General features: G+C 38.9%; 1 protein-coding gene and 1 non-coding gene across 2 annotated transcripts in view; both read left to right on the plus strand.

The window, feature by feature from the left end:
- Positions 1 to 18,087, plus strand: part of ITM2B (integral membrane protein 2B) — a 31,002-nt gene extending 12,915 nt beyond the window's left edge. The window contains exons 2-6 of the mRNA XM_070409048.1: positions 11,706 to 11,834; positions 13,469 to 13,675; positions 16,089 to 16,199; positions 16,650 to 16,800; positions 17,835 to 18,087. Coding sequence (XP_070265149.1) covers positions 11,706 to 11,834; positions 13,469 to 13,675; positions 16,089 to 16,199; positions 16,650 to 16,800; positions 17,835 to 17,920 — 684 coding nt within the window. The 3' untranslated portion in view covers positions 17,921 to 18,087. The remainder of the gene's footprint in view (positions 1 to 11,705; positions 11,835 to 13,468; positions 13,676 to 16,088; positions 16,200 to 16,649; positions 16,801 to 17,834) is intronic.
- Positions 4,949 to 5,055, plus strand: LOC139007748 (U6 spliceosomal RNA). The gene has a single exon (XR_011470912.1). It is a non-coding gene; the product is annotated as a U6 spliceosomal RNA (small nuclear RNA).
- Positions 18,088 to 20,867: the final 2,780 nt, after the last annotated feature.

Consider the following 20,867-nt stretch of genomic DNA (forward strand, 5'->3'; position numbering starts at 1 on the left):
CCACAACAACCCTATCAGATAACGCACACTTATGATGAAGTAATTGAGATGGAAAAGTTAAAATACCACTTGTCCAGCTGTTTTTCGTCCTCTAAAATTTTGACGTTTCTTGTCTGATATCAATCTTATTTTTCTGTTCTTTTTCTCACAGATTTGTACCTTTTTCAGCTTCTTTAGTATCATTTAATTGGGTCTTAGGAAAACAAAAACACACAAAACCTGTCATTGCTGCTCATAAGTTGAGAAAGGAAAGGAATTCGAGTTTACTGGAGTATTGAATACTGGAAAATTTGGCCTTTTTAGGTATACAGTTCTGGTAATTTTGACAAGTGTATATAGTCATATACAGAATATTTTCCTCACTCCCCCCCCCCCCAAAAAAAATCCTTCATATCACTTTGTAGTCATTCCTGTCTCTCACTCCTGTCCCAGTTTTCTGTTCCTATAGTTTGCCTTTTCTAGAATGTCATATAGATGGTATTATAACCTATGTAGCCTTCCGTCATTCTCATTGTTTTATCTTTTCTGGAAACTGGGAGTTGTCTAGAACAGCTCTTTGATTCCTGTAGCCCTTGGACCAGAGTTTTCTTTGGGCTTATCCAATCCCTGCTCTTCTCTGCCACCATTTTTTTTGTTTGCTAATGCCAACTGTTTGGATTTGTTCTTTGTAAAAGAATGCCTGTTCCGTTATTTAAAAGATTAAGATGCTTTATTAACCATATTAATCTAGTCTCTAAAACCCAGAACTCAAAATCCTTTATATGGGGAACTGGTTTAGACTGTTTGTTTTATAAAATTGGGTTCTCGGAAGGGAGCATCCCTAGTCATAGCTAGAAATGAAGGTCAAGTTTCAAAACCCTGTGATGTAGAAAACTTGGAATGTTTTGTTTTCAACTAGGGACAAAAATGATGAGAACGGAGTCGAGAAAACTAGACCATTAATCAGAAATCCATTTTTAAAGATTTGAATCATCTGATTTTTCAAAATGTTGGTGACTAATTCTGTATTTTGGAAAACAGTACACAGGCCAAACGGCACATCCATGGGCAGCTGGCCTGTGCATCCCCATATTTATCCATATTACCACACGAAAGGGTTAAGGAGAATAAAACGGGAAAGAGAAAAACTTATTGTGCTTAGCAGATATCTTGCAGAAAGCTTGCAGCCTTGAGCATCGCATAGCCCAGAAAACCACTAGCTATCTGACGCTGGGAGGAACCAAGGACAACTGGACCCTTAGGTCAGCAGAGCGGCTTACAACCAGCAAAAATTAATAAAAACCTTTTCTCTCCCTGCTCTCTTTGCTGACTCCATTTTGTCAGACTCGGCCCACCTGCACACAGGTGCCTGGAATAAAATCTTTTATATATATATATATATATATATATATATATATATATATATATTTCTTTATTGATTTCAGAGAGGAAGGAAGAGGGAGAGAGAGATAGAAGCATCAATGATGAGAGAGAATCATTGATTGGCCGCCTCCTGCACGCCCACCACTGGGGATCGAACCCGAAACCCAGGCATGTGCCCTTGGCCGGAATCGAATCTAGGACCCTTCAGTCCGCAGGCCGACGCTCTATCCATTGAGCCAAACCAGTTAGGGCAATAAAATCTTTTTTGATACATTATGGTCTCATGTCATAGGTGCGTGACCTGGCCCACTCTGAACCTTTCACCAAATATGTTTTCAAATGTGCATTTCTAAATAACTAAATCTAGTTCAGAAGTTTCAGTAGCTCAAGTTACTCTGAGTTGAATAAATTATATTGGTTCTTTTCTGTATTTTTGTCTCATCTTTATACCCGAAGTGTTTATGACGTCACTTTTTTTTTAATGTAATATAATTTTTAACCCTAACAGATATTTTTTTTTCTTAGTACTTTGGTTCTTAAAGCATTGTTCATTTGCTATAATAATGCAAAATAGTATATCTGAGAGCTTTGAAAAAATGTTTTTTTCATTCTTCCTAAAAAGGAGGCTCAAATAGAAGTGCCTGGGTATGTAAATTGCTTTGTTAGTATGGGATCAGAATAAAAATTAGATGAAAACCCTTGCATTTTGTCTGAGTTAAGTTTATAACTGAAGCACATTTCTGAAGCTCCTTAGGGAAATGATTAAGGTGACCTAATTCTTAACTAATTGAAACACCAGAAGAGATTTTGTCCTTCGTTTTGCTTAAGATGTAATTAAGCAATTTTACTTTATCATATAAGATTTATTTGAACTAGAAATTAGTACCATGCAAGACTGAAAATGCTTTTGAATGCCGTGTCTTTCTATACCTGCTGTTGAGGAATGATTGTAGGCCAGCGTGTGCTTAGTGTCTTCAATTATAAACTGGGCTAAAAACTTGAGGTTTTAGAAAGATTAATGAAATGATAATTGTACAGCACCTGCGGGAGATCTCTTACCTCACATCAGCATAATTTAAGGTGAACCAGTTTTATTGCAGTACATAGGGAGGTTATGTTTCTGCAATTTGTTTTAAATTAGGCCAGGTCATGTTATATACCCCAGTGAAGAAGCTCTTGTTCACGAGTGATTTTCTTTCTTATTGATTTTTTGTTGTTCTTTAATTAAGAAGTAATCATAGCACTGGCCAGCGTGGCTAGAGCACCAGCCTGCGCACCTAAGGGTCTCAGGTTCGATTCTTGGTCAAGGGCAAGTACCTGGGTTGTGTGTTCACTGCCTGCCCCCAGTCAGGACATGTGTGGGAGGCAACCAGTTGATGTGTCTTCTCTCACATAGATGTTTCTTCTCCCTCCTTCCCACTGTCTCTGAAAAAGCAATGGGAAAAATATCCTCAGTTGAGGATTAATAAACAACAAAAAATTTTTAAATAATATAAGCATACAAAAACAAAGAGAATCTAATATCATTTTATATTTTTAAAGTCTTAGGTACATATACTCTATGTATTATGCATATTACTTGGTTTGTGTTTTGTTTTGTCTTTGTTTTTTGTTCAGCATTATGTTTCTGAGATTTATCTCAAAATCAACAATGCTAGTTGATTTCATTTTAACTATTATTATATGAACCTACAATACTTTATTCTCCACTTGATGGATATTTAGGTTATTTCCAATATTCTTATTGACAATTCTACAGTAACCATTATTGGAGTTATATCTTTATGTTTGTGCACAAAAGGATATCTAAGGCTATAGTCCTAGGAATGGAATTGCTGGTCATAGGTATGTATCTTTAATTTTATTAGATGCTGCCAAGTTATTCCCCAAAGCAATTGTACTAACTCCTGTCAATTCTATGAAAGGTTTCAATTCTCATTGTTCCATACTTTCTCCAGCCTTTGGTGTTGTTAGATTTTTATTGCCTGATATGTAGGATTTCAGTTGATTTTTCCCTCGTTCCCCATATTAAAATATAATTTACATGCAATAAAATTGACCCATATTATGTGTACAATTTAATTGAATTTGTGGTAACTGTATAAAGTCATATTTCACCACAACATTCAAGATATGAAACATTTTCATTAGGCTAAAAGGTTTCCTCATGTCTTTTCGATCTTCCTTCACCAGCCCTTGGCCATGGCAACCACTAACTTGCTTTTTGTCACTATAGTTTTGCCTTTTCTGGAATTTCATAAATAATGGAATCATGCAGTAAGTAGTCTTTTGCATTGGGCTTCTTTCACTTGCATGTTTTTGATTCATTATAAATATACCACAATTTATCCATTCATCAGTGGATATTTGTCTTTCTATTTTGAGACAGTTATGAATAATGACTCAGTTGATTTTTAATTACTGATCTTCTACAGTCTTGCTGAACTTTTAATTGGTTTGAATAATTTGACTTTTGGATTTTCTACAGTTATATCATTTACACATGGCAGTTTTGTGTTCTCTTTCTTAATCTTTATATCCGTTCGTGTTCTTGTCATTTGTGTACTAGCTAGGATCTCTAGTACAATGTTGAAAGGAAACAAAAAATCAATTTTAGTGGGCATTCCTCATATTTTTATATTGAAAGGGTATGGTATAAGTCTGAAGTTTCACCATTAAGGGTGAGTTTTGATACAGGTTTCTTATGACTAGCTTTATTTATGTTAAAGAATCTCACCTCTTTTTTGCAAAGAGATTTTATTACGAATGGGAATTGGAGTTTGACAATTGCATTTTCTACATATTTTGAGATGGTTGAGGGGTTTTTCTTAAATTTTATATGTGGCTTTTTTCTTTAAGCTTTTTCAAGTGTTAAAATTTAATTATTTAAAATACACTTAATAAATTGCTAGTTTAAAACTTATCTATCTTGAATATTCTTTAATTCCTCTCCATGACACAGATTGTAATATGGCATGTCATTTATTTGTCATGCATAAAGTTAACTTTGGCTGTGAATTGCTTAAGATATGAGCCATGTCTTAATCAAGATATGAGTCAGGTCTTAATCACACTTGAATTTCCCATAGGTTCTAGCACAGTACATTGCAAATAACAGGCCCTTAATAAATGTTGATCTGGGCTAAGTACTTAGGGCTGCTGTTCTTTGCTAAATAGCCACGAATTCTTATGTCGCACCACCCGTATCATTATCATGCTGGCTGCTAATGTAACTTACATGGGTTATTTAGGGAAAATTACGCTTAAAAAAAAGATACAAATTTTATTCACCCATCAAATATTTGTTGAGAACCAACTAAATGCCAAGGTTGGCTGTAAGCTAGCAGTACCGCCTAATGACAGGGATCCATACTGAGAAATATGTTAGGCGATTTTGTCATTGCGTGAACATTATAGAGTATACTTGCACAAACTTAGATGGTATAGCCTCCTACATACATACCTAAGTTATATGGCACAACCTGTTGCTCCTAGGCTACAAGCCTGTTACAGCATGTACTGTACAAAACAATAAGAGATTAAATCAAGCACAAGAGAAGATGATGCAATCAAGATGAGGTGGCAAGTGCTCGCTTCGGCGGCACATATACTAAAATTGGAACGATACTGAGAAGATTAGCATGGCCCCTGTGCAAGGATGACACGCAAATTCGTGAAGCGTTCCGTATTTAAAAAAAAAAAAAAAAGATGAGGTGGCAAGATGAGCTGGACAGGAGATATATGAGGCTGTTTCCATTGTAACATGGCATGGTGCTTTACAGCAAACTTTTTGTTTTTAAATAGATTGTTATTGATTCCAGAGAGGAATGAAGAGGGAGAGGTAGATAGAAACATCAATGATGGGAGAGAATCGACTGGCTGCCTCCTGCACACCCCCTACTGGGGATCGAACCTTGGACCCCTTAGTCCCCAGGCCAATGCTCTAGCCACTGAGCCGAACCGGTTAGGGCCAGCAAACTTTTTTTTGATAAGTGAAAAAAGGGTACACTCTAAGTAAAAGATTAAAAGTATACTCTAGTAAATACATAAACCAGCATCATTGTCATTTTTATCATCAAATATCATGTACTACATAATTATATGTGTTATACTTTTATACAACTGGCAGCTCAGTAGATTTGTTTACACCACTATCACCACAAGCAGGAGTAACACGTTGCATTACAGCAGCTTTGACATCACTAGCGGATAGCAATTTTTCAGTTCCATTATAATCTTAGTAGTGTCCCAGTGCATGGATTTGTGCACAATGAAAGGACATTAATTAGAAGACATATTCTAATATCGCTATTTTCCCTTTCTCTATACTAGAAGTGTCAACCAAATTAACGCTCGACATGACATATCGAAACACTCATGCAATTGGTACCAGCAAGAGCTTTATATGTATTGTGCATGCATGAATCAACTTAGCCTTTTATATATATAGAATAAACTTGCTTAATTAGACCTGCTTTCAGGCACCCCAGCTTCTCTTTCAGGTAATTATCAGCAATATAGCAGTAAATATCAACACAAAGCAGATTATTATTATAGGTCACCAGAGAGAACAAAGGGTAAAATATTTAACTGCAGCAGTGTTTGACTATATTCTGCACAGTGAGAAAACCTAAAGCCATTTTCGAAGTCCACTATTTCTTTCTTCTTATCAATTGGGTCAAGTTTCTAAACTTTCTAAATCTCCATTTTCTGGTTAATGAAAAGAAAATAAGATTCTACTAAGTCTTCTATCTACCTACTCCTGGACTTCTGTGAGGATCAAATGAGATGAGGCACGGGAAAATGCTTCACAGACATTGGGTTAAAATGTGAGATGTTTGCACCTGCCTATAAAGCAACTTGTGTTCCTGGGCTGAAGAAACTGCAAGGAGGCTAGTCACTAGGGTGAGGGAGCCGGGCGTTGCTATGTGATGTCATTACCCAGCACCCACAGCAACCATTTCTGGGCTGGGCTGGACCATTTTGCACCATGGGGTCTCAGCAACATCAGCTGTGATTTGGTCGGCTGTTGCTCGGGTGTTGGTGGGGCCTGTATCCCACTTGGGGGAAGCAGTGTTGCTTTGTGGGCACCAGGTCCGCAATGCCATTTCTCTGTCAATGGCCAGTGTGTGTCATGGCAGCTCCTGCGTTGAGCATCTGCCCCCTGGTGGTCAGTGCATATCATAGCGACTGGTCAGAGGACACTTAGCATATTAGCCTTATATAGAGAGAGAGACTAGAGGCCTGGTGCACGAAAATTCATCCACTGGGTGGGGGGTCCCTCAGCCTGGCCTGCCCCCTCTCACAGTCCAGGAGCCCTCAGGGTGAGGGGGGAGGCGACTGGGCTGATCAGGGGAAAGTGCCACCCCCATTACCCCGCTGTTGCTGCCACTGCCAGCCCTCGCAGCCACTGTGGCTTTGTCCGGAAGGATGTCCGATCTATCTGGTCTAATTAGCATATTACCCTTTTATTAGTATAGACTAGAGGCCCGGTGCACAAAAATTTGTGCACTCGGGGGGAAGTGGGGGTCCCTCAGCCCGGCTTGTGCCCTCTCGCAGTCTGGGACCCCTCAGTAGATAACGACCTGCTGGCTTAGGCCTGCTCCTGGGTGGCAGAGGGCAGGCCCAATCCCTAGGTGCAGCCCCTGGTCGGGCTCAGAGCAGGGCTGATTGGGGAGTTGGGCCATCGCCCCCGTCATGCACAGAGCAGGGCAGATTGGGAGGTTGCGATGCCACCCTCAGTCACGCTCAGGGTAGGGCTGATTGGGGGGTTGGGGCACCACCCCCTATCACACTCAAGGCAGGGTCAATGGGGAGGTTGCAGCGCCACCCCCTATTATGCACAGAGCAGGGCCCATCAGGGGGTTGGGGAGCTCCCCCCTGTCATGCACAGAGCAGGGCCCATCAGGGGGTTGGGGAGCTCCCCCCAACACGCACAGAGCAGGGCCCATCAGGGGGTTGGGGAGCTCCCCCCTGTCACGCACAGAGTAGGGCCGATAGGGGAGTTAGGGCACCGCCCCCTGTCACCCACAGAGCAGGGCCGATCAGGGGGTTGGAGCACTGCCACTGTCACACTCAGGGCAGGGCCGATGGGGAGGTTATGGCTCTACCCCGTCACACACAGAGCAGGGCCTGTGTGTGTGTGTGTGTGTGGGGGGGGGGGGTTGGGGTGCCGCCCCCTGTCACACACAGAGCAGGGCCGATCAGGGTGTTGGGACATCGCACCCTGTCACACACAGAGCCGCAGGGCGATCAGGGGGTTTGGGCGCTGCCCCCTGTCATGCTGATCTGGTGCCAGGAGGCCTCGCAGCTCCACTGATCCCAGTGCTGGGAGGCATATTACCCTTTTACTATATAGGATAGAGGCCTGGGGGCCGGCTGGTTTGCCCTGAAGGGTGTCCTGGATCAGGGTGTGGGTCCCCACTGGGGTGCCTGGCCAGCCTGGATGAGGGGATGATGGCTGTTTGCAGCTGGTCACACACCCTTCAGGGTGGGGGTCCCCACTGGGGTGCCTGGCCAGTCTGCCTGAGGGCTGCTTTCAGGCTGACTGAAGCTCCCAACCGCTCCTTTTTTTCTTTTTCTTTTTTTTTCTTCTGGGCCAGCTTTAGCTCTGGCTCTAGCTCTGAGGCTTCCGCTGCTGGTTTGTTTGCCGTTCTATAATCGAAACAATGTATAACTTCAGCTCTGAGATCCCAGCCGGCTATATTTGTTAGAATGTTTCAAACTGCCAGCTCAGAGGCAAGTCAGGCAGGAACGTTGGAATCTGCAGTCACGGGAGCAAGCAAGCCTCGCGTTCACTTCCAGCTGCCTGGCTGCCGGCCGCCATCTTGGCTGACAGTTAATTTGCATAAGGATACGCTGATTAGCCAATCGGAAGGGTAGCGGTCGTACGCCAATTACCATGTTTCTCTTTTATTAGTGTAGAGATGGGACCACCTTCATATATGCACATCCTTAGCTGAAACATCATGTAGCACTTGCCTGCATGACTGTAATACAAAATGAATATGAATGAATACTTACAAGATCCTTGTAGCCTAGCAGGAAAAGAAAAGATCTGTATCTGAGTTATTCTAATGCAAAGTAGAATGTGATCAATATGAATTTAGAGAAGTTATTTAGATGAACTTTAAATACCTGATAGTATTTCATGACTGTAGTGTATGGACTTTGGCTCCATAATTTGGCGATAATTTTCTGATTCTTAAGCCGTGGTTCACAAAGTTGTGCTGAACAATGATCTGTGGATAAGTATTTTATAAATTAAATTCTTTGAGAAACTTAAATTTTTTGTCTTACTGTCATAGTCTTAATGTTTTATTTGTTTGTTTTGCTTTTTTTTATTATTATTAGCTTCAACAAAAACATTTATTTCTCACAGTCTAGAAGCTGGGAAGCCCCAGATCAAGGTGTAGGCAGATTTAGTTCTTGTGAAAGCCTGCTTCCTGGTGTAGATGGCTATTTTCTCTTTGTATCCTCACATGGTGCAAAGCAGAGACCTTAAGAAATTTTATTTTATTGATTTTAGAGATGGGGGTAAGGGGGAAACATTGATGTGGGAGAGAAACATCAATCAGTTGCCTCCCATATGCACCCCAACAGGGGATTGAACTCACAACGTAAATATGTGCGCTGACCAGGAATCAAACCTGCAGCCTTTTGGTGTCTGGGATGATGCTCCATCCAACTGAGCCACTCCAGATACCTCTCCTTTGGTCTGCCCCATTGACTTCTCCATTCTCATCTCTTGTACCCTTTCACACCATATTGGGCACTCTAGCCATACCACATGAAGCCCTTGGAGATACACATTTTAGCTTGATGATTTTATTCATTTTTTTGCCCCTTAACTCTGTCTTTTGTGTGAGTAATGAATATTTGTTCTTCAATATTCCATTCCAGTAGGTTCTCCCTTGGGTAGTCTTCTTCAAACAATATCATCCCTTCTTCTGTGCTCTCTACATTCTTTATTAGAACCCATGCCATATTTATGTTCTCTTTGCATATTTATTTTCCAGACTGATTTTGTATGATCTCTTCTTGACAGAGGCTATCTAACCAATGCCTAGAACAGGGGTGGGCAAACTTTTTGACTCGAGGGCCACAATGGGTTCTTAAACTGGACCGGAGGGCCGGAACAAAAGCATGGATGGAGTGTTTGTGTGAACTAATATAAATTCAAAGTAAACATCATTACATAAAAGGGTACAGTCTTTTTTTTTTTTTTTTAGTTTTATTCATTTCAAACGGGCCGGATCCAACCCTCGGGCCGTAGTTTGCCCACGGCTGGCCTAGAACATAGTAGACCAGTGGTTCCCAACGTGGAGGCAATTTGATTTTTTAAGGGGGGCATTCGAGAATGAGTTAACAGTGAATTTTTTGCATTTCTTATGGTTCTAGGGGCCTCATATACCGTATATAAATATATATTGTGACATTTGTGCATTTCAGTTATCATGTGTTTTGAAACTTTGCTATTTTTTCATATCGCCTGCATATTATTATTAACAATTTCTTAGTGATTTCTTCCTCAGTACTTCAACTGTTCTTTCGTTCTTTTATTTTTCTCTTTCATGGATGCCATGTTCTTTGGAAGTTTGTTTAGACCAAGTTAATGGCCTTTTAGGCTTCCTCCATGTGAATAGGAGTTCACTTTTTGAATAATAAGAATTATATGTCCGGGGAGGTGGGGGGGGGGGGGGCGCATCAGGATATGCTTTCGGTTGGGCATGGCCAAAAAAGGTTGGGAACCACTGTAGTAGACATTCTTGAAATTATTGTTTACTGGCCAGTTAAAAATGATATACCAAAAGGCCTGGAAACTTGTCATTAATTTGATAGTTGGGGCTGTATATTCTTTTACAAGTGTCAGCCCATGCTCTTTGGCTATTCACTTATGTGCTACTAGGAAAGAGAGCCTGCCAAACAGTCGGTGTTGTACACACTTTTGACTGTCTCAACAGCTGGCACCAAATGTTTAGAAATGACTATTTCCACCCCTCCACTATGCCTCCATCTTAAAATTATGCTTGGAATGAATTCTTATCTCCTAAGGGCTCAAGCAAAACACTGTACTTTATCATTAATTTTCATTTTACCTTATAGCAGTAGTTCTCAACCTTCCTAATGCCGCGACCCTTTAATACAGTTCCTCATGTTGTGGTGACCCCCAACCATAAAATTATTTTCGTTGCTACTTTGTAACTATAATTTTACTACTGTTATAAATCGTAATGTAAATATCTGATATGCAGGTTATATTTAGGCGATTCCTGTGAAAGGGTCGTTCGACCCCCAAAGGGGTCGCGACCTACAGGTTGAGAACCGCTGCCTTATAGCTTCATGAAATTCTTAATAACTTTTTATTCACAGGTGTGGAATATCTTACATGACTTAATAAATTCTTCTAGTCTTATTCTCATTATGTACTACTCCCTTGCAGTGCACTTGTTATGTTAGTATATAGTACATTGACAAGCATACCTACTCTAGCACAGTTTAATGTTCTGACAGCTTGATGGTTAGACAATCACAACTTTGCCAAGTGTTCCCCCGATATTTCCAATACCCATCTGACACCATACATAGCTACCGCAATGTTATTGACTATATTATTTTTTGAACCACTAGTAATGTAATTCCAGCAGATAATCTCCTTTTTCTGCTATTTGCATATGAAACTGGGTACAAGTACTATAAGAAATTAGCTATTACTCTGAAGTGACAGAGTAGAGGAACTGAGTTAGGAGGGCAAAAGGAGTATCTCAGGACTTTACCCCAAATGACATTCTAATGTTAAATTATTTCCTTGAGTGAATCAAAATAAAAATTCTAGTAATTGTATGCTAGTTGTATGTCTTTTGACTTTATAAGGGCTTGATATTTTAATTGAATCTTTCCTAGAAAGGTCTTTTTTTAAAATTTCCTAGACCATTTTTTTACTGCAAGTAATCTATTATACTCTAGTTTTAATATATAAGGCTCAGCACCATAATATTGCATGACAAAGTTGTGTTGTAACCTTTTCTGAATTTTTAAATGTTAGAAGACATTAATCACCAAATGTTGTGCACAGAAAATAGAAATTATGGAGTATGTTATTACTAGAGAGATATGGATAGCAGATGGGGTGTTGAGAGTTAGAAGACAGAACTCTCCCAAGGGACTGGTTTCATAGCTCCAGAGGCATTATGATGAGTTTTGGTGCCACTGCTTTGATCTTGATTAGAGACCTGACACCTTGGTCTCTTAGTTTATAAAACAATAATCCTGAAGGTTTCTTTCAATCCTGTGATTCTGACTGGAGAAATGATATTGACCATCCGTCTGTTTTCATATTTTAGGACCCAGATGAAGTGGTACCAGTTGGCCAGAGAAGAGCCTGGTGTTGGTGCATGTGCTTTGGACTAGCATTTATGCTTGCAGGTGTCATTCTAGGAGGGGCATACCTGTACAAATATTTTGCACTTCAAGTAAGTGGAAAAATAGTAAGACCATTTTTGCCTTTTCTTCAGTGTGTTAGAAAATTGATCCTAACTTGTTCTAAGCCTGCACTTTAATCTGTGGCCCTTAGCCAGAGCGGTGGTCCTATTTTATAATTTTTAAAAAATATGTTTTATTGATTTTTTTACAGAGAGGAAGGGAGAGGGATAGAGGTAGAAACATCGACGAGAGAGAAACAACGATCAGCTGCCTCCTGCACACCTCCTACTGGGGATGTGCCCGCAACCAAGGTACATGCCCTTGACCAGAATCGAACCTGGGACCTTTCAGTCCGCAGGCCGATGCTTGATCCACTGAGCCAAACCGGTTCGGGCGAAAGCTGTGTTTGAGTCTCCTAAACCTGTTTGCCCAGCCTTTAGACAGTCTTTTAGACACACAGAATACACTGGAGTACTCTCTGCCTCTTTCTCAGTCATTACTTTCTCTAGAGCAATGGTTCTCAACGTTGGCTGCACATTAGAATCACCTTGGAATCTTTTTAAAAGCTTCTCATTGAGGCCCAGAAATCAGGATTTTAAAAAGATTCCCAGGTGATTCTAATGTGCAGCCAAGGTTGAGAACCACTGCTCTAGAGAATTGTGTGACTTCAGCAATAATGTTGAAGTAACTTAAGATAGAAGTTATTTAAAACTTAAGTATTTAATAGTAATCCTAGTGGGTTAAGACAGATTTTTCTTCTGATTATAATTATCCCCTCTGTTTTGTGGTATATTTTTCTGGGTGATAATTCAGTAGGTTTATTGTTTTTTTTCTTAAGGTAATCTTGGAAAATGAGCTTTTTATGACTACCTCAAATGTTTTAATATTTTTAAAATTTAGGGAGAGTGTTGACAAATAGATTTTATTAGTCTGCCAGAAGATGTATAAATTTCATGCTCATTTTCTATATTTTTCAAGATGATGGCATATCAATAGACATTACTGAAATACCACTCAACCTTGTTTAATACCATTTTTATAAGAAATATATTTAATAAAGGAAAACTCATTTGCAGTTTTATTGTCCAAAGATACTTATTGTCTTAATGTTTTGTTACATACTTCTAGTTTTTATTATATATGTTTACTTTTTGCAGTCTTTATGATTTGCTGTAATGTAATATTTTCCATTTAATTATGATATATTTTAAGGAAAAATCAGACTGAAAATTTCAGAAAAATTATCCCTCTTTTGGCTAATAGAAAAATTATTGACTCAGTGAATCATATTAAAAGTTTTAAAAGTATGCTCTTTCAGAAGAAACATTAATTTCTGAATATATTCTTTTATAAAATAATGCCTACAAGTAGAAATAGGTCTGTGTGTTTCTTCAAACTTACTTGTCACCAGATGGGTAATTGCTTTTATATTCTATTTCTGTGGACCACAAAGAATAAAGGGAAAATCAGCTGCTTTTCTCCTTTTGAAACTTTTTTTACAATACTTTAAAACCTGATCTCAAAGAATGTGTTAACTCTATAATTAAACTGTCTGACTTGTCATCTAAAAGTATGAGTTTGCAAGCAAACTACTACTTAGATAGCTGTGGCAGCTTAAGTAATGCTTACATTTAAAAACCTGTCTCTTACTGAAATGCTGAAATAGTGTTTAAACCCTCTGTAGCCAGATGATGTGTACTACTGCGGAATAAAGTACATCAAAGATGATGTCATCTTAAATGAGCCTTCTGCCGATGCCCCAGCTGCTCGCTACCAGACAATTGAGGAAAATATTAAGATCTTTGAGGAAGATGAAGTTGAATTCATCAGTGTGCCTGTCCCAGAGTTTGCAGATAGTGATCCTGCCAACATTGTTCATGACTTTAACAAGGTGAGCCAGATGTCCTGAACTACAAAAAGAGTGCAAGTTTTTTAATTTATGCTTTTTGTAGTTTTTCGTATTTCCTGATTTATTCTATTTAGAGTTTACTTTTTACTTAAAAAATTGAACTTGGGTTTCTTCTGTCCTACAAAATAAACTATCAACATTTGATGGGCTCATTAATTATTTTTAAGTTCCCATTCTATATTTTCCCCAACTATTGAAAATTGTTAAGTACTGCAGAAAAGTTGAAGTGAAAATACAGTTAATATCCTAAATTCTCCATGTGGTTACAAAATTTTATCATACTTCTATCAAATTTTATCATGTTTCATTTTTATTCTATCTCTTTTTCTCACTTTTAACACTTGACCCTAGATACATAAAGCTATTATCTCTTAAGAATGAGGACTTTATTTATATAACTACATAATTATCACATCTAAGAAAATTAACATAATATAGTATTATTTAATATCTAGTTGATATTTAAATTCCCCCAATAATTTCTGTCCCAAGAATGTTTTGTTCTTTCAAACCAGGATTCAGAAATTCAGAAATTCTCATATTACCTATAGATGTTAAGTCAGTATATATTTGCCATTTTGAACATGTAGGCATATCACTGAAATTGGCATTGCATTTTATCCCTGATAAAATACATCTGCCGAATATTTATAAGCCAATTTTAAAAATTACTTACTTCAAGGTAATAAACCTTATCCAAAGCAAATAGTAAATAATAATAGCTAACACTTACTGAGCTCTTAAAATCTAAATGTTTACATGGTTAGTTAACTCATGTTAATCCTCAAAACCATCCTGTTGACAGTCTTTCTCAACCAGGGTTTCTCACCTGAACCACAAGAACACAGACAATCATTAAGTTGACTGTTACTCAGTTTTCTAAGGATAATATTAATTAACTAGGAGCCCAGTGCATGAATTCGTGCACCTTGAAAGGAACTGTGGACCGCGAGGCTGCGGTGGGCACAGGGGCAGGTCTCGGCCCATCCTCCATGCCCACGCCTACCCTCTCCTGCCATGGCCCCTGCCCCCCTGTCTGCCAGCAGCCCTGCTCCCACCGCCGCTGATGGCGCCAGAAGCAAGTGCGAACAGAGCTGTCTCCGCCAGTGGATGTGAGAGGCGGCTGCCGGCCCCGATCGCCCCGCAGAAGCAAGGGGAGGTGGAGGGGCGATCGGTGCCAGTGCTGGGTGCTGGCAGTGGGTGCAAGCAGCGGCTCCAGCGCCAGCAGTGGGTGTGAGCAGGCCCGGCGCTGGCAGCAGGTGCAAGTGCTGGGCGGGACAACGGTGCACAGGAGCAAAGAATTTTCAGTAACCACCAGAGGTTCCCCCTGATGACAGCGACCGGCACCCTGCCTTGGTCTGGCACCCCCGCTCACCTGCTCCAACATCCTGCCGCAGCTGACACCCGCCATGTTCTGCACTCTGCCGCCTGCTGCCGATGCCCACCATGTTCCGCATGCGCCCCTGATGGTCAACACACCTCATAGCAACCGGTTGTTTGGTTGTTCCACCATTCAGTCTATTTGCATATTAGCCTTTTATTATATAGGATAGGATACTATCTAGATGCATAGGAAAGTTCATTTTTATCTACAATTGATGGATACCTTGGAGGACATTAGGGCTTATAAATAAGGGAACTAACTGAATCTCTTAATCAGATTATAGGTTATTTGCTGTTAATTTTAATAGCTTATTATAGAAACAAACCCATAAGAATTTTATTTCCAACCTGGCCAGGTAGTTCACTTGGTTAGAGTGTTGTCCTCATACTCCAAGGTTGCGGTTCAATCCCAAGTCAGGTCACATACAAGAATCAACCAATGAATGCATAACTAAGTGAAACAACAAATTGATGTTTCTTTCGCTCTGTTCTTTCCTTCCTTTCTCTCTCTAAAATCAATAAATAGATAAATACATTTTAAAAGAATTTTATTTCTTTTTTTTTTTTTAATTTTTCTTTTCTTTTTTCTTTTTTTTAAAATATATTTTATTGATTTTTTATAGAGAGGAAGGGAGAGAGATAGAGAGTTAGAAACATCGATGAGAGAGAAACATCGATCAGCTGCCTCCTGCACATCTCCTACTGGGGATGTGCCTGCAACCCAGGTACATGCCTTTAACCGGAATCGAACCTGGGACCCTTCAGTCCGCAGGCCGACGCTCTATCCACTGAGCCAAACCGGTTTCGGCAGAATTTTATTTCTTAATAGCAATTTTTCTTCTCCCATTTCTACTTCCATTCTTATCCCAGCAAAGTCTTGACTTATTGAAGTACAAGTGATTTACATATTCTAAAGCCAACCCATTTTAATGGTATAAATTATTCTTAAAAGTACAGCTGTTGCCTGAGTTATAAATATTAATCTAACAAAAATGTATCTTTTTCTTCCCAGAAACTCACGGCCTATTTAGATCTTAACCTGGATAAGTGCTATGTGATTCCTCTGAACACTTCCATTGTTATGCCACCCAGAAACCTACTGGAGTTACTTATTAACATAAAGGTATACAGTTTTGAAATATTTTTTATTAATGCTGCTGCTATAGCACCTTGGAAATTCTTGTTGAGAAACTAGCCCTATAGGAGCCCATTTTACTGGAAATACAGCTGTGAGGAACTAGGACTCATGGTTTTTGTGGGGTTTTTTATTTTTTCTAATTTTGAAATTAAATATGTAATTTTTAAAACTATACTTAAGTTTTCAAGGGCCAGAGAATAAATAGGAGGCTTTTAAGAAAAATAAAATCTATGTTACAACTACTCAATTCTGTTGCCATGGACAATATGTAAACAAATTGGCATGACTGTTTTTCAGTAAAACTTTATAAAAACAGATGGTGGGCAGTAGTTTGCCAGCCTCTGTTTCAACTTTAATCTGTAAGAATTTTATTTTCTTTGTCTGTTCAGTGTAGGCCTTGAGATATTCATGTAATTTATTTTTTTCCAAATGTAGGCTGGAACCTATTTGCCTCAATCATATCTAATTCACGAACACATGGTTATCACTGATCGCATTGAAAACGTTGACCACCTGGGTTTCTTTATTTATCGACTGTGCCATGACAAGGAAACTTATAAACTGCAACGCAGAGATACCATTAAAGGTAATAACTTTTTAAAGTGCTGGCAGAAAAGTTTTTTGTTTCACTTCATTGTGTTAAGCTAGATTTAATATGTTTGCCATGAATGAGAAATAGAACTCTGTTCTATCACTATATAATATTTGTAGATTTCTGAAGAATCATCTTAACTCTAAATCCACTCTTTTTAGAGAGGGAGAATAGGTGAATGTGAAATCTCATTGCCTTGAGCTGCTGAAAGGTTTCTTCCAGGCCAATGTTCCATCCTATTTGGTACAGCCACCCAACAAAGGTTCTTCTTATCCAGAGGGTGTCTGGAGAAGCTCTTCAGGTGTATGCTCAGGCATCTGGATTCTAAGCAGATTGTTTTTCTTTTGGATCTTGGTGAAGATAATCACAGTCAGGTTAATTACAAAGGAATTTGGCTGAAGAATTAAGAGCATTGACACAACTAATATAGCTTTGCCAAATCATTTAACCTTTGTTTTCTAACCTAAAAAATAAGGATAATAGTGCCTCCCCATTTCCTTTCAAGATCATTATAAAAATAAAATGAAAGTACATGTGGCAGAGCTGTGGGAAAATAAGAAGTGACATTCAAATACTAAGGTGTGATTTCTTTGGAACTGCAGCACCCAGCAAAAGTGCTTTCCTGGCTTTGGTTAGCATTTTTACTTATTTCACCTGATGAGTCAGTCACCTGAAATATACTGCTTGATTTCTTACATTTTTAAATTATCTTAATGGTTCATAATTTTTTTTAAAGGTCAGATTATGCATATGAGATTCTCTCTTTTAAGTCTGAAGTTTCAACAAATCACCACCACAGTCAAGATATATTTCTAAGTTATACTTATGGCATTATTATTGTTATTAAGATCTGTTAAGACATTTAGTTCAGAAAAGAGAAAATTATTTTCTTTAATGTTAAAAAATCAAGCTAATGAATGGAATATAGAGTAGAATATTTCCATTTGTTTAAATAATAACTATGTGGATTAATGTGAATATTTATGACTAAAGAACCAAAAATTTAACAACTTTTCCCTTCCAAACAGGCATTCAGAAACGTGAAGTCAGCAATTGTATCACAATTCGGCATTTTGAAAACAAATTTGCCGTGGAAACTTTAATTTGTTCTTGAACATGCAAGAAAAACATGGAGAAAAACTTAATAACACAGCATAACCATACTCTTTGTATTTTGTGCAGTGATTATTTTTTAAAATCTTCTTTCATGTAAGTAGCAAACAGGGCTTCATTATCTTTTCATCTCATTAATTCAATTAAAACCATTTCCTTTTAAAAATATTTTCTTCTTTCCAAGTGTGGTGTCTTTTATCTTTGATTTAGTAGTTGTATAAAGTCATAAAAAACAGTACACTTCACCATATATCTTAGGTAGAGAGATTCTATGTTTTAATTATGCATTTTCAAGAGGAGTGATTATCTCAAGGATAATCATATAAATGCATACATAAAAATGGACCATTGTGACTTATTTGTAGTTGTTAGTTGCCCTGCTACTTAGTTGTTAGAGCATTTAAGCACACAATTTAATTTTTCTCTAATTAAAATATGCAGTATTTTCAGTGTAATATTTAACTCTTTAGCGTATAATTTCCACCTCAGTGTTTTAATATCCTAGGCATCTGCTGTAATAATATTTTAGAAAATGTTTGGAATTTGAGAAATAACTTGTGTTACTAATTTGTATAACTCATATATGTGCAATGGAACATAAATATCACAAAATTATTTGACTAAAGGCCTGTGTGTTGTTTTTCCCATATAATAAAAACAAAAGTAATTTGGTTCTTTGTATCTTAAGATATTCCATGTAAAGGAAAAAACATTTAAAAAAAATCTAGTTCTCTATATGCAGTGAGTAAAATAGATTTTTAAAAATAAGCTTTTAAAATAACTATATACTTCATTAGTGCTATTAAAGTAATACCTAAGACTGAACCTTGAAAGTTGCTGTTTAATACATTTTAAAATAATTCTTTTGTATTTAATGGAAGGGCTGTTACTAAACCTAAAATTTCTAAGTAGTATAAAATACAGTGCTTTTCTGATCCTGTCTCTTTACAAGTGGAATGTTTTGAATTACAGTGATGATTTTTAAATCTCTAAGGTTACTTCCTATGTGAAATAATTCAGATTCCACTTCCATTTAAAATACCTAAGAATAATTTTGTTGCAAATTTTCAAGACGAAAAAAAATTATTTCTGAATTTAGGAAGTCAGAATTTTTAAACCTTCACAAACCCATAAAGGATTTGGTCTAGAAGCTAATTCTAGTTCAAAAGGATGTTATTTGCTTCTTGGCTCTTGGTTTCATTTCAGTAATGTAAGAGCTTTAGGCTAGGCAGTCAGTTATCCAGGGATTGAGAATTTATTTTAGAAGAGAATATGTTTTGATAAAGTGAAAATTGCTTTTCCCTACCTTCCAGGCTCTAAAATTTCATGGTATTTTAGGAGGCTATGAACATTTAAGAGCACATTAATTCATTCTGATCATCCTTAATATACCTGGCATGAAGCATTAAGCTTTGAAGATACATCTCTGAAGAAGACCCCTGTTGCCTCATTGGACACTCACAAACTAGTGAAAGGGACTGATGAATAACAAACTAATTACAATACAGCTGTGATCAGTACTCTAATGGGGAAGAACAGATCCAAGAGTTTAGGGAGCATTTAGGAGGGACAGTGGGATTTTTATATTGAAGTGCATGGGGCCAGGTCATGCACTTCATGCATGCCATCTGAGGACTTCAGTAGATAATGGGCCACTATTAAAGGTTTGTATTTTGGAAGGAGCATTTTCGTTTATCTTTCCTACTGATAATAGTAATGCTAAATTAGGATAGATGAACTGCTGTAAGAATTGCAACATCTCAGCAGTTCCATAATATTCCAGTGTGGCAGGCTCCAGGTTCCCAGGGATCCAAACTTCTACACTTTGTTACAGTGCTAGCTTTAAATCTCCAAACTTGCCGTGGAAGGAAATGAGCTAGAATGGTGGATTTTGCAGGGCTTTGATGGCCAGGCCTGGCAGGCATACATCACTTCCCATTTTCCATCAGCCAGTACTCAGCCAAACCATTCCAAGCCAATGGTAAGGGAGATGGGGAAGCGTAGTCATATGTGTTTGGAAGAAAATCCAAATGATTTGCTGAGCACATAGCACTGTCATTGCCACAAATGGTCATTACAAATGAATGAATGAATGCTAAAATAACTAGAAAAGAAAGATCACCCAGGCCAAAACCGGTTTGGCTCAGTGGATAGAGCATCGGCCTGCGGACTGAAAGGTCCCAGGTTCGATTCCAGTCAAGGGCATGTACCTGGGTTGCGGGCACATCCCCCGTAGGAGATGTGCAGGAGGCAGCTGATTGATGTTTCTCTCTCATCGATGTTTCTAACTCACTATCTCTCTCCCTTCCTCTCTGTAAAAAATCAATAAAATATATTAAAAAAAAGAAAAAAAGATCACCCAGGAAAAATCACAGGAAGATTTTGAGTGTGTTTAATCTATGTTATCCTATATAATAAAAGCCTAATATGCTAAATGTCCAACCGTTCAATCATTCAAGCAGTTGCTATGACGCGCACTGACCACCAGGGGGCTGACGCCCCGACCAGTAGGTTAGCTTGCTGTTGGGGTGCGGCCAATCGGGACTGGGTGAGATGGGCCAGACACGCCCTGAAGCCCTCCTCTGTCCCTCCCCAGCCAGCCAACCTGTGGTCCCTCCCCAGCCCCAATTGTGCACCAGTGGGGGGTCCCTTGGCCTGGCTTGTGCCCTCTTGCAATCCTGGACCCGTTGGGAGATGTCAGAGATCTGGTTTCGGCCTGATCCCCACAGGCCAGGCCAAAGAACTCCACCGGTGCACAAATCCATGTACCAGGCCTCTAGTCCTATATAATAAAAGGCTAATATGCAAATCGACCGAATGGCAGAACAACTGGTCACTATGATGCTCACTGACCACCAGGGGGAAGACGCTTAACGCAGGAGATGCCCCCTGTTGGTCAGTGCGCTCCCACAGGGGGAGCACTGCTCAGCCTGAGCTCGGCTCATGGC

Source organism: Myotis yumanensis, unplaced genomic scaffold, assembly GCF_028538775.1.
Source record: "Myotis yumanensis isolate MYYU_CA2020_CCGP unplaced genomic scaffold, mMyoYum1.0.hap1 SCAF_3, whole genome shotgun sequence".
In the NCBI taxonomy this organism is placed as follows: domain Eukaryota; kingdom Metazoa; phylum Chordata; class Mammalia; order Chiroptera; family Vespertilionidae; genus Myotis; species Myotis yumanensis.